The 14,245-nt window shown below is 47.7% G+C and overlaps 1 protein-coding gene across 1 annotated transcript; it reads right to left on the reverse strand.

Annotated features, from left to right (window-relative positions):
- Positions 1-1,894: 1,894 nt before the first annotated feature.
- Positions 1,895-12,343, reverse strand: RPL35A (ribosomal protein L35a). Its single transcript, XM_070753831.1, has 5 exons — positions 12,281-12,343; positions 9,794-9,837; positions 4,672-4,824; positions 2,780-2,924; positions 1,895-1,953 (listed from the first exon to the last, which is right to left on the reverse strand). Exons 2-5 carry the CDS (start codon positions 9,802-9,804, stop codon positions 1,930-1,932), a joined length of 333 nt encoding a protein of 110 aa, XP_070609932.1. The 5' UTR covers positions 9,805-9,837; positions 12,281-12,343; the 3' UTR covers positions 1,895-1,929.
- Positions 12,344-14,245: the final 1,902 nt, after the last annotated feature.

Below are 14,245 nucleotides of genomic sequence, written 5' to 3' on the forward strand. Positions count from 1 at the left end.
AACAAGCAGGAAGAGGGAGATTGTGATCCCGCTGTATAGAGCGCTGGTGAGACCCCATTTGGAATAATACTGTGTCCAGTTCTGGAGACCTCACCTACAAAAAGATATGGATAAAATTGAACAGGTCCAAAAACAGGCTACAAAAGTGGTGGAAGGTCTTAAGCATAAAACCTATCAGGAAAGAGTTCACGAAGTCCATCTGTATAGTCTGGAGGACAGAAGGAAAAGGGGGGACATGATTGAAACATTTAAATATGTTAAAGGGTTAAATAAGGTTCAGGAGGGAAGTGTTTTCAATAGGAAAGTGGACACAAGAACAAGGGGGCACAATCTGAGGTCAGTTGGGGGAAAGATCAGAAGCAACCTGACAAAATATTATTTTACTGAAAGGGTAGTAGATGCTTGGAGGAAAAACAACAACAATATAATTTATTAGATTTGTATGCCGTGCCCTCTCCGGGGACTTGGGGCGGCTCACCACAAACTTCCAGCAGACTTGGCTGGTAAACCCACAGTAACTGAATTTAAACATGCTTGCGATAAACATAGATCCACCCTAGGATAAAATGCAGGAAGTAGTGTAGGGGCAGACTAAATGGACCAGGTCTTTTTCAGACCTGTATTGGGGGAGGGGAATGGTTCTCCCCTCTTTTGGCAGCTGAAATGTTTGCTGATCCATAGAATGGAATAGGAGAAAATGAATAGGAATAGAATAGATATTGGAATAAAGCAAAGTAGAATAGGAATAGGGAAATAGAATAAGAATAGAATTAGAATAGAACAGAATAAAGGGATAGAATATATATTAGAATGAAGAATAGAACAGAATTTTATTGGCCAAGTGTGACTGGATCCACAAGGAATTTGTCTTTGGTGCAGATGGTCAGTGTAAATAAAAGAAAATATACATTTGTCAAGAATCAGGAGGGACAACACTTAATTATTGTCATAGGGTACAAATAAGCAATCAGGAAACAATCAATATTAATATAAATTGTAAGGACACAAGCAACAAGTTACAGTCCTACAGTCATAAGTGGGAGGATAGTGGATAGGAACAATGAGAAGACTGATAGTAATAGTAATGCAGCCTTAACGAATAGTTTGACCGTGGTGAGGGAATTATTCTACGGAGAAGGGCGGCATACAAATCTAATAAATTATTATTATTACTTGTTTAGCAGAGTGATGGCATTTGGAAAAAAACTGTCCTTGTGTCTAGTTTTCTTGGTGTGCAGTGCTCCAGAGCGTTGTTTTGAGGATAGGAGTTGAAAGTTTATTTCCAGGATGCGAGGGGTCAGTAAATATTTGCTGCATGGAGTGCCAATTGCATAAGAATAGCACTTGGGGTCCTTTCCAATCTTACAACTATCTAAACCTATATAAATGGAGAAGAGTTTATAAAGATAAAAGCTGAAGAAGTTATGATGTTCATCTATGATGGTTGCTTAGCAGATGTTAGCAGTTACGATGACACCCAAAAATACCTATGACCCAGATTCAAGGTTCTGAAAAATGATCCCGCAAAAGCAAAGAATTTATGCCTGCCATTTATGGCTGTTTGCAGCACCCCAATCATGTGACTGTAACTTGCAACACCCCACCCCAAAATATGGCATTTACATAAATTTGCTTAGCAAATCCCACAAAAAAGTGTTGTAAAACTAGCTGTTGATGACCAGCGTGATTTACAGCTGCAATTCCGTATTCAATTATAGTAATAAATCGAGGACTGTTTTATTATGAACAACTGTAACCACTGTATGCAAAACTCTAGCAGATTTGCAATTTAGGTGGAACACAGCTTTATTATTATTTGTTTTGGTAAGGACAATTTATTTGTGACTACCACGGATCAAAAGCAAAAGGCAAGACAAGACAAAGTCTACAAAAGTGAAATATATTTTCAGTTTTATTTGCAGGGGACATTTAGACTCTGGATGGATACAGCATCTGCGAAAAGAAAAGAAAAATGCTTAGAAGAGTTAAGGCGAAAGCAGACGCTTCCTTCTAACCATTTTTCTGCCTTTCCTAAAACCTCCACCAATTTCACCAACCCAAATAAAACCCTCTACACCAGTGTTTCCCAACCTTGGCAACTTGAAGATATCTGGACTTCAACTCCCAGAATTCCCCAGCCAGCATTCAAGTTGAAGTCCAAATATCTTCAAGTTGCCAAGGTTGGGAAACACTGCTCTACAGCACTGGGAAAAGGAGTTTGAGTCAAAACAGAGGAATAAAAACTAACTCGCTGCTTCCTTGCACTGATTATACCCCCCCCCCCAAATCATGATACAGTGTTCCCTCAATTTTCGCGGGGGATGCGTTCCGAGACCACCCGCAAAAGTTGAATTTCCACGAAGTAGAGATGCGGAAGTAAATACACTATTTTGGCTATGAACAGTATCCCAAGCCTTCCCTTCACACTTTCAGCCCCTAAAGTGCAATTTCCCATTCCCTTAGCAACCATTTAGATTATTACTCACCAGGTTTATTTATTCATGTTTATTAAAAAAAAAATTAATTAAAGATGGACGAAAGTTTGGGGATGACATATGATGTCATCGGGCGGAAAAAAACGTGGTATAGGGGGAAAAACCATAAAGTATTTTTTTAATTAATATTTTTGAAAAACCGTGGTATACACTTTTTGTGAAGTTTGAACCCGCGAAAATCGAGGGAACACTGTATTTGCAGGTTTTTTTTTTAAAAAAGGAAATCTCAAAGCAGATTGAAACCCCCCCGCTCCCCCCCCGCCTGAAGGCGCCCCCATCCTCACCACTCTGATCCGGTGTCCAATGGCTTTGGCGGGCAAGTTGGAGCGGAATTTGGCTCGCACCATGCCGCTGTTCCCGTGGGCACGGGTCACCTTCCCCCAGATGACTCTGGTCCTATTGGGCTTCCCCCCGGGAGTCACTGTGTTGCTGGGAAAAACCACAAGAGACATTGCGTTAAAACCCTGGCGATTCCTGCTTTAGCCAAATACATAGGTGTTCTGAAGGTCATCCTTGATTTGCAACCATAATGGAACCTGTCCGTCACCACCATCATTTTAGCTGCTGTCTGTTGTGGCTAGCTCTGGCCCAGCTCCTGCCCCAAGGACTGTGGATGTGGGGGAGACATCCACATGCTGCAGGCCTGTTTTGCCCCCGGTGGAATCTGATGATGAAGGCTCCTCTGACCAAGAAGACATGAGTGACAGGGAGGAGGAGAGTGTGGCAGACAGCTCAGAAGGAGATCAATTATCTAGCTCCTCCCTGGATTCAGAACAAAAGTTAATGATACAGCCACGCATGCGGAGAGCGATGCATAGGCAGCAACAACTGAGATTGTTATCAAAGAAAATGAGGCCACCTGTGATTGGGTGGGGCTGTGGTCATTAGTGAGGCTGCTATAAAGAGCAGCCTGTGGGTTTGGCCATTGTGGAGGATTATCTGATCATTGTGTTTCCTGCCTGCTTTGCTGACTTTGACCCTTTGTGTGCTGATTTTCCCCCGCTTTGAAACTAAACCAGAGCAAAGTGTGTTTCACTTTGTGAAAGAAGAAGGACTGTGAATTGCCTCACAGCTGCAAGCTAAGTATCACAGAACTGATAAGGGACTTGTACCAATTACCAGTTTGTTTGGAGACGAGGGCTCTTTGCTATACCAAAAGAGGGCTTGGTTTAAGTGAATTTTCATTATAAAGAACATTGTTTTGAATTTTCAAACGTGTGTGTGTCTGAAATTGTCTCTGTGCATTTTTGGGAGGATTCTACCAGAGAGCCCGACAGAACACTGTCTGTCCCCAACCTTGGCAACTTGAAGACTTGCAGAATTCTCCAGCCAGCGTAGCTTACTCTCTTGCGATCCCTTCCTCTGCAATCTCTCCACTTTAGGTGGTAAGAGAAAAGGAAAGGAAACGGCTGGCTGGCTGGAGAATTCTGGGAACTGAAGTCCACAAGTCTTAAAAGTTGCCAAGTTTGGGGACCCCTGGCCTATCCACTGCAGGATGAAGACCTCTTCTGCATGTTTCCCATAAGGTCCTTAGCTTTCTTTTGCCAGTTGGGCCCACGTTACGTGCTGATGCCAGGAATCCACCTTGCTTTATGTCGCAGAATACAGAAATATCACCCTCTGCTTCAACTCTGCTTGCACCATGAACTGCATCAATAGAAGAGACTCAGAATCAAGAATAGAGCTGGAGGGGACCTTGGAGGTCTTCTAGTCCAGCCCCCTGCTCAAGCAGGAGACCCTACACTGTTTCACAAAAATGACTGTCCAAATGTCTTAATAACCTCCAGTGATGGAGCGTACACAACTTCTGGTGGCAAGCTGTTCCACTGATTGATTGTTCTCACTGTTAGCAAGCTGTTAGACCTTGCTGCTGCTTTTAACTCATTAGATCTTAGCCCCTGACCAACGAATGATTGTATGATTGCTGTACAAATGGGTGTGATTGACTTTAATATAATTAGGGATTTTCGATAGCTATGTAATTATAATTTAATTGGATTGATTTTATTGTTAATTTACTGTTTTTATATGTTGTAAGCCGCCCTGAGTTTTCAGAGGGGGCGGCATAGAAATCAAATCAAATCAATCAATCAATCAATTTACCACCCCTGTACGGAATGACAGATCCCAACAAGATGGGAGCACAGAACTAGCACCCCTGCGGCAGGCAACTCACTTTTTGGCCTTATAGACGTAGGCGCATTTTTTGCCCAAGTAGAAATCGGTCTCGTTGCGGGAATAAACGCCTTCCACTTTCAGCAGGGCTGTGTGCTCTCTCTGGTTTCGGAGGCCTCGTTTGTAGCCAGCAAAAGTGGCCTTGCACCACAACCTAGGGAACAAAGAACCCCACAATGACACTCTGGGAACGAACAACGGGGCCCTGCCAAACTAGGAAATGCAGACCTCCAATGCTGGATTCACACACCGCACCAAGCAGTAGCACGCCCCAGTTTTGCCTTAATATGTTAACACAGCTTGTTCAGTACACATAGAGAGAGAGAGAAAGAGAGAAAGAGAGGAGAGGGGGGGATTTCCTTGGTGTTGTGAGCGTGGTGGCTTTTCTTGCAGACGTTTCACTACCCAACTAGGTAACATCATCAGTGCTACAAGAAAGGAGGAGGACGGTAGGGTCCTGGGTGCTCTTAGAGCTTGTTGTTTTTCTTGCATACGTTTCACTACGCCAACTGGGTAATATCATCAATGCTAAAATGGAGTTTAGGGAGGATGCCAACTGTGGGGTCTTTTGAGCTTCGTGGGTTTCTTGGAGACATTTCATGATCCAACTAGGGAACACCATCAATGCTAGAAGAAAGTGGGGCTTGTAGAGGAGGATTGTGGGGTCCTTGATGCTCTCCGAGCTTTCTTGTTTCCCTGCAGACATTTCACTACCCAAACTACTGTATTTTTCAGAGTATAAGATGCACCTTTTTCCACCCTAAAAGAGGCTGAAAATTCAGGTGTCTTATACTCTGAATGCAGCTTTTTTCGAAACTGATGCAAGAAAACCAGCCAGCTCAAAGACGACCCCTCATGTCAACCTGAGCTACAAACATTGTATTGATTTTTTTTTTAATGGCTTAGCATTATGTGTGAACCCTATTGTGTTTTAAATGAGAAAAAAAGCACAGGTCCAGTGGAGCGGAAAAGCTAAATTCCTGTTATCTGCAAATTAATTTCCTGGTTTGTTGTTCCACAATCACCACAGCCAACGATCTCAACTGTCACTCAGCAAAACCCCTCTGCTGATAACACTGCATTGGTAGGGAACAAGTGGGGTGGATTGACCCAAGACCTAATTGAGATTTAATATGTACAAATGTAGGCACTAGGTCCGTGGTGGCAAACCTATGGCACTCAGGACAGCTGGCATGCGAGGTGTTGCCCTAGCACGCCAGCCAGCTGGTTTTTGGCTTGCTTGGAGACTCTGGCTGCAGCCTAAAAAGTTTATAGCTTTTTACATATAAGAAATTTGAGTAACTATTTTTGTCCAGATGTCAAATGTAAAGGAGGCAGCATTGGATGGATTATGAATGCCGAACCTTTAAAAACTGATTTATTGTAATGTAATTCAGGATTGATGGTATGTTATTTTGCAACCCTGATAAGACGGAGTGGCTGTGGGTTTTGCTTCCCAGGGACAATTCCATCTGTCTGTCCATCACCCTGGGGGGAGGGGGGGGAATCACTGACCCCTTCAGAGAGGGTCCGCAACCTGGGTGTCCTCCTCGATCCACAGCTCACATTAGAGAACCATCTTTCAGCTGTGGCGAGGGGGGCGTTTGCCCAGGTTCGCCTGGTGCACCAGTTGCGGCCCTATCTGGACAGGGAGTCTTTACTCACAGTCGCTCAAGCCCTCATCACCTCAAGGTTCGACTATTGCAACAGCTCTCTACATGGGGCTACCTTTGAAAAGTGTTCGGAAACTTCAGATCGTGCAGAATGCAGCTGCGAGAGCAGTCATGGGCTTCTCTAAATATGCCCATGTCACACCAACACTCCACAGTCTGCATTGGTTTCCGGTCACAATTCAAAGTGTTGGTTATGACCTATAAAGCCCTTCATGGCACCGGACCAGAATATCTCTGGGACCGTCTTCTGCCGCACAATCCCAGCGACCGATTAGGTCCCACAGAGTTGGCCTTCTCTGGGTCCTGTCGACTAAGCAATGTCGTTTGGCGGGACCCAGGGGAAGAGCCTTCTCTGTGGCGGCCCCGACCCTCTGGAATCAGCTCCCCCCAGAGATCAGAATTACCCCCACCCTCCTTGCCTTTCATAAGCTCCTTAAAACCCACCTCTGTCGTCAGGCATGGGGGAACTGAGACATTTCCCCTGGGCCTATACAGTTTATGCATGGTATGTTTGTGTGTATGTTCGGCTTTTAATAAGGGTTTTTAGCTATTTTAAATTTTAAATACAGTGAACCCTCGATCATCGCGAGGGTTCCGTTCCAGGACCCCACGCGATGATCGATTTTTAGCGAAGTAGCGGTGCGGAAGTAAAAACACCATCTGCGCTTGCGCAGATGGTGTTTTTGCTTCCACTGCCGCCCGCCCTTCGCCCGCCCACCCCGTTGCTCGCGCCCGCCCACCCCGTTGCTCACGCTGTTGCTGGGGCCGCTTCCCAGCTGGGGAGCCGAGCTAGGGAGTCCCGACCGCCCGCGCGTTGCTGGGGAAAGCGCGCGCGCTTGGGGAATCCCTAGCTCCGCTCCCCAGCTGGGGAGCCGAGCTAGGGAGTCCGGACCGCGCGCGCGTTGCTGGGGAAAGCGCGCGCGCTTGGGGAATCCCTAGCTCCGCTCCCCAGCTGGGGAGCCGAGCTAGGGATTCCCCAAGCGCGCGCGCTTTCCCCAGCAACGCGCGCGCGGTCCGGACTCCCTAGCTCGGCTCCCCAGCTGGGGAGCGAGCTGCGATGTCCCCAAGCGCGCGGGCACCGCCCGCCCGCCCACGCTGTTGCTGGGGCCGCTTCCCAGCTGGGGAGCCGAGCTAGGGAGTCCGGACCACGCGCGCGTTGCTGGGGAAAGCGCGCGCGCTTGGGGAATCCCTAGCTCCGCTCCCCAGCTGGGGAGCCGAGCTAGGGATTCCCCAAGCGCGCGCGCTTTCCCCAGCAACGCGCGCGCGGTCCGGACTCCCTAGCTCGGCTCCCCAGCTGGGGAGCGAGCTGCGATGTCCCCAAGCGCGCGGGCACCGCCCGCCCGCCCACGCTGTTGCTGGGGCCGCTTCCCAGCTGGGGAGCCGAGCTAGGGAGTCCGGACCGCGCGCGCGTTGCTGGGGAAAGCGCGCGCGCTTGGGGAATCCCTAGCTCCGCTCCCCAGCTGGGGAGCCGAGCTAGGGATTCCCCAAGCGCGCGCGCTTTCCCCAGCAACGCGCGCGCGGTCCGGACTCCCTAGCTCGGCTCCCCAGCTGGGGAGCGAGCTGCGATGTCCCCAAGCGCGCGGGCACCGCCCGCCCGCCCACGCTGTTGCTGGGGCCGCTTCCCAGCTGGGGAGCCGAGCTAGGGAGTCCGGACCACGCGCGCGTTGCTGGGGAAAGCGCGCGCGCTTGGGGAATCCCTAGCTCCGCTCCCCAGCTGGGGAGCCGAGCTAGGGATTCCCCAAGCGCGCGCGCTTTCCCCAGCAACGCGCGCGCGCGGTCCGGACTCCCTAGCTCGGCTCCCCAGCTGGGGAGCGAGCTGCGATGTCCCCAAGCGCGCGGGCACCGCCCGCCCGCCCACGCTGTTGCTGGGGCCGCTTCCCAGCTGGGGAGCCGAGCTGGGGTGTCCCCGCGCGTGCCGCCCGCCCCGCCCACGCCGTTGCTCGCGCCGCCGCTGGGGTCTTACGGGGGCAAGAGGGGGAAGACCCAGGGAAGCCTCTGCCCGGTGGGGAAACTCCACCATCTACGCATGCGTGGAAGGGCACGCATGCGTAGATGGTGGAGTTTACTTCCGGGTTGAAAACTCGCGAAATAGCCCTTTCGCGATCCTTGAGGACGCGAAACTCGAGGGTTCACTGTATTAGATTTGTTATAAGCTGTTTTATTATTATTGTTGTTAGCCTCCCCGAGTCTGCAGAGAGGGGCGGCATACAAACCTAATAAATAAATAAAATATGTGATTGGAGTGAAATAATAAAAAATCCTTTGCCACAAGACTCTGGGAGGTCGCTTTTGGCTTCCAGGGGGTGGGCGAGGAAGAAAAACAGGCCAGCTGGGCCCAGTGGACGTCAGGAAATGGAGCAGTCAGGGGAGGAGTGGTGGTGCACACATGCGCGGGGTGGCAGTGGTAGAGTGCACACGTGCAGGATGCATTGAATAAAGGGTGTGGGTGTGCATATGCACGCATTTGGGACACAAAAAGAAAAAAAAGGTTCACCATCACTGCTGTAGGTCACTGGTTGACGTGTTTTCCGAATCCTCTTCCAGGGAAGCCCCACGTAGAGCGCTTTGCAGTAATCCCACTCAGAGATGATCCGAGCACAAAGCGACTGTGCGCAGGGCCTCATGAGGCAGACAAGAGGCTCCAGGATGAAGTTTATTTATTTATTTATTAGATTTGTATGCCGCCCCTCTCCGAAGACTCGGGGCGGCTCACAGCAATAATAAACAATATATAACAAATCTAATAATTTGAAAGAAACACTAAAAGCCCCATTATTAAAAGCAAACATACACACAAGCATACCATACATAATTGTATAGGCCTGGGAGAGATGTTTCAGTTCCCCCATGCCTGATGGCAAAGGTGGGTTTTAAGGAGTTTACGAAAGGCAAGGAGGGTGGGGGCAGTTCTAATCTCTGGGGGGAGCTGGTTCCAGAGGGTCGGGGCCGCCACAGAGAAGGCTCTTCCCCTGGGTCCTGCCAAACGACATTGTTTAGTTGACAGGACCTGGAGAAGGCCAACTCTGTGGGACCTAATTGGTCGCTGGGATTCGTACGGCAGAAGGCTGTCTCGGAGATATTCTGGCCCGATGCCATGAAGGGCTTTATAGGTGATAACCAACACAAGTTGCACAAAGCAGCGGGGTCTTCAACCTTGGCAACTTTATGAGTTGTGGACTTCAACTCCCAGAATCCCTCATTCCCTCAAATTTTGGGAATTGAAGTCCACAAGGTCGGAGACCCTGGGTACAAAGACCCTCCCAACCAGGCCCGCTAAATTTAACCAGTGAAAAAGTTTTCTGTTTTTAAACTTCTAGTTGGGGGGGGGGGGTGGCTCGATGAAGTAACCTCAACGTAAGTAGGACGGAGATGTATACAACAAAGCAAGATTGAGCAGGCTGAGCAAAAGAAGAGGAAGGGGCCCACTACTTCTGGGGGGAAATGTCCTACCTGCCCGTCATGGCGTTGACTTAGAAGTCCTGTTTCGAGCAGGCCTGCGGAAGAGAGAAACAGGAAGCTATTACATTTTTTCCCACACTTGTGACCGTACCCGCATCCTCAGTGATCAAAATTCAGACCTTTGGCTGCTGACTCGCGACAAGCGAAGTCAATGCGGAAGACCGATTCACTTAACAATCAGGTTATTAATTCAACCACTTCAGCGATTCGCTTTAACAACAGGGGCAAGAAAAGTTGTAAAATGGGTTGCAAAAATCCCTTAACCAATTTCTCACTTAGCAACGTGAATTTGGGGCTCCATTGAGGTCGTAAGCTGAAGACTAGCTGCATATAATGCCTCGGGAAAACATGCAGCTTATTAAAAGAGAAAGTACTCATTTGTAATATGTTTAAAAACTATAGACATAAAAATGTAAATGTTCATTTGTTAAAAATGTTAAATCTCCAAAGGTTCTTCACCAATTCGTTTAAAATTTTCACATAGCTTTGCATTCGAATATGTGCATTTTTATGTCAACCTTGGATGTCTTGTAGTCCAACCTCCTGCTCAATTTATTTAATATAAATACTTTATTGTCATTGTCAATACAATGAATTGTCATTGACAACGAAAGTCACATGACACCCAGAGAACAGTCCCACCACACATAACAATCAGAAATAGAATTCTTTATTGGCCAAGTGTGATTGGACACACAAGGAATTTGTCTGGTGGAGATGCTCTCAAGTGTACATAAAAAGAAAATATAGGCTTGTCAAGAATCAGGAGGTACAACACTTAATGATTGTCAGTTTGTCAAATAAAGTATCCCTCCCACCACAAATTCCCCACCCTGAACCACCCACACATCTGCACAATAGACCAGAATAATAGTGGGAAGGGACCTTGGAGGTCTTCTAGTCCAACCCCTGCTCAATTTATTCAGAATAACAGTCAGAAGGGACCTTGGAGGTCTTCTAGTCCAACCCCCTGCTCGATTTATTCAGAATAACAGAGTCAGAAGGGACCTTGGAGGTCTTCCAGTCCAACCCCCTGCTCAATTAGTGATGAACTCTGGGAGATTTTAGATGATGAACAAACTAATAGAATAGAATAGAATAGAATTTTATTGGCCAAGTGTGATTGGACACACAAGGAATTTGTCTTGGTGCATATGCTCTCAACGTACATAAAATAAAATATACATTTGTCAAGAATCATGTGGTACAACACTTAATGATTGTCATAGGGGTCAAATAAGCAATGAAGAAGCAATATTAATAAAAATCTTAGGATATACGCAACAAGTTACAGTCATACAGTCAACATGGGAGGAAATGGGTGATAGGAATGATGAGGAAAACTAGTAGAATAGAAGTGCAGATTTAGTAGAAAGTCTGACAGTGTTGAGGGAATTATTTATATTTATATTTATTTATTTATATAACATTTATATTTTTTATTTATATAGATTTCAATACTTTGCCAGAAAACATCACATACCCTATAGATTTCCTAGCCATTCCAATGCCAGGAATAAGAGTCAACTACATTAAAACACAAATCATCCCCTGTACAATTAAGGGTCTTCCTGCTGTGCCAGCTAAGAGCCCAAGCAAAAGACTAAAAAAGGTTCTCATGGCTACTAGTTGTCAGTTACTAACAGTTGGTAACAGTCAGCTACTAAGCCTCAGATTGCTAACTGCCACAACTAGTAGAATAGAATAGAATAGAATTTTATTGGCCAAGTGTGATTGGACACACAAGGAATTTGTCTTGGTGCATATGCTGTCAGCGTACATAAAAGAAAATATACATTTGTCAAGAATTAGGAGGTGCAACACTTAATGATTGTCATAGGGGTCAAATAAGCAATGAAGAAACAATCAATATTAATAAAAATCTTAGGATACAAGCAACAAGTTGCAATCCTGCAGTCCTAAGTGGGAGGAAAAGGATGATAGGAATGATGAGAAAAACTAGTAGAAGTGCAGATTTAGTAAAAGGTCTGACAGTGTTGAGGATAGCTAGTGTGTTTTGCTCCTACACTTAGTTATAGCCATAATCGTACTATTGTCATTAATAATAATAAAGGCGAGATAGTCAAATGGAGCCTCCCCGTCCAGAGGCAGTCTATCTTTGAAGGTAGAGGATCAGCAGAGGGGGGGCGGAAAGATTTCGCCTGAGCGAGACTGCGAGGAAAAGGGACGGACCCCCACCCACCCGCGACCACCCACTCATCCAGGCCCCCCATCCAGGCCTCCTTTCCCAGACTGGAGAAACGAGGAGTCCTCCTCCATTCCTAGAGCGGATCCCGCGGCTCCAGACCAGGCCCCGGGGTGAAGCCGGCATCCAGCCCGCATCCCAGCCATCCTGCCCGCGTCCGTCGCCAGACCCTCCCGGTCGCACCGGCCGGCCCTTCCGCTCGCTGCCGCCGCCCTCCTTCCACATCTTTTCCCCTGCCAACATCACCGAACGGCCGCCGGAGCAGCTCTCACCTCCGCGAGCAGCGGCCCAAAATGGCGGCAACGGGAAAGAAAAGGAAAGCGAGCCGCGAGGCACGCTGGGATTAGGGACTCGAGAAGGCCCCCCTCACGACTTGCCGGTCCTAAATATGAGGCGGCTAACGCGTTCGCCTGACGGGAATCGCTCGGCTCAGGAGGCGCCTCGCTTTTGGTATTCGGTCGTACGCTTTGAAGCCATTTTCCTTCACGCCCGGGGATTTATTTTGAAGATTTCAGAGGTCTTTAAAAAGGCCTTCGTAAAAAAATTACAGGGATTTCTTTAGCCGCCCTATTCAAAGCGAAGGCCCCCTCTGGCGCTTTCTGGTAACCATGGCGACCTCCCCTTTCCAACGGAGGGAGTCCGGGTGAGCTCCCCGAAATCGCGCGCCGTTTCAGGGTCCCCCGATGCTCCTCGCTGGGTCGGGAAAGGCCTTTCGCTCAAGCTACACGGGACAGCCGCTCGCTGGCCTTCTCTGACCGAGAAAAGGGTCCGGCTGGGGTGGGAGACCACCAGGAGATCCCAGGCTAGCCGGGGAGGGGAAATTATTTGCTTTATAAGCAGCTTTAGTTGGGGCCATCCTAAGCAACATACAAAAATCAAGAGCCAAAAGAAATGTTTTGACTCAAGGACCAGCATTTTGGCTGATCTCAAAAAGCTAGCCCAGGATTCGACCTGTTTTTGTGACTTTGGATGGGAGACCACCAGGAGATCCCAGGCTAGCAGGGAAGGGAAATTATTTGCTTTATAAGCAGCTTCAGGGAAGAGATGGGAAGGAAGTCAAGAGTCTCCAGAAACAGATTGGGGAGGTCAAGAAGGATTACGAGCTGCAGGTCAGCCCGAAAAGGGGATCTTTTCCCAAGCCCTGAGATTTCTGTCCAATCATGACCAAGGGCTCAGCTTTTAGGGGTGTCGAATGATCTAAGTGCTTGGGTGCGAAATAAGAACATAAGCTGGAGAGACCCCTGGCCCATCCCTTCCACTGGTGCCCCCCCTTGTGTTCTGACCCTCTGTTGGTGGAGGCAGGCAGGATTCCCTTGAGTACCATTTGTTGGGGGTCAGGGGAAAGGGAGGGTCTCGCCTTCTTTCTGCTCAAGATCCCCATGGATAATTGGGGGCCCCCTGTGCGACACAGAATGCTGGACCCGATGGGCTTTGGGCTCAATTCAGTATGGCACTTGTTATGTTCTTGACCCATTAGCTCCCCAAACACGACAAACCATCTGTTGTTAATGATTCCTTTATTAGGAACGCCGGCAGCTCCAGCAAAAAGTTTCTCATTGCAGTCTAACAAATCCATCCATCTGGGACGGGTAGGCAAAGTTGGCTCTTCTATGACTTGTGGACTTCAGCTCCCAAAGTTTCCGAGCCTATCATGCTAGCACAGGAATTCTGGGAGTTGAAGTCCACATGTCATAAAAGAGCCAACTTTGCCTACCTCTGATCTGGAAGATGAATAGTTGTCTGCCACATCTATTCATTCTTCATGAACTGTATAGAGCGCTGGTGAGACCACATTTGGAATACTGTACTGTGTTCAATTCTGGAGACCCCACCTATAAAAAGATATTGACAAAATTGAACGGGTCCAAAGACGGGCTACAAGAATGGTGGAAGGTCTTAAGCATAAAACTTATCAGGAAAGACTTCATGAACTCAACCTGTGTAGTCTGGAGGACAGAAGGGAAAGGGGGGAAATGATCGAAACATTTAAATATGTTAAAGGGTTAAATAAGGTTCAGGAGGGAAGTGTTTTTAATAGGAAAGTGGACACAATAACAAGGGGACACAATTTGAGGTTAGTTGGGGGAAAGATCAAAAGCGACATGAGAAAATATTATTTTACTGAGAGTAGTAGATCCTTGGAACAAACTTCCAGCAGACATGGTTGGTAAATCCACAGTAACTGAATTTAAACACGCCTGGGATAAACATATATCCATCCCAAGATAAAATACAGG

This window comes from Erythrolamprus reginae, chromosome 5, assembly GCF_031021105.1.
Source record: "Erythrolamprus reginae isolate rEryReg1 chromosome 5, rEryReg1.hap1, whole genome shotgun sequence".
Lineage (NCBI taxonomy): Eukaryota > Metazoa > Chordata > Lepidosauria > Squamata > Dipsadidae > Erythrolamprus > Erythrolamprus reginae.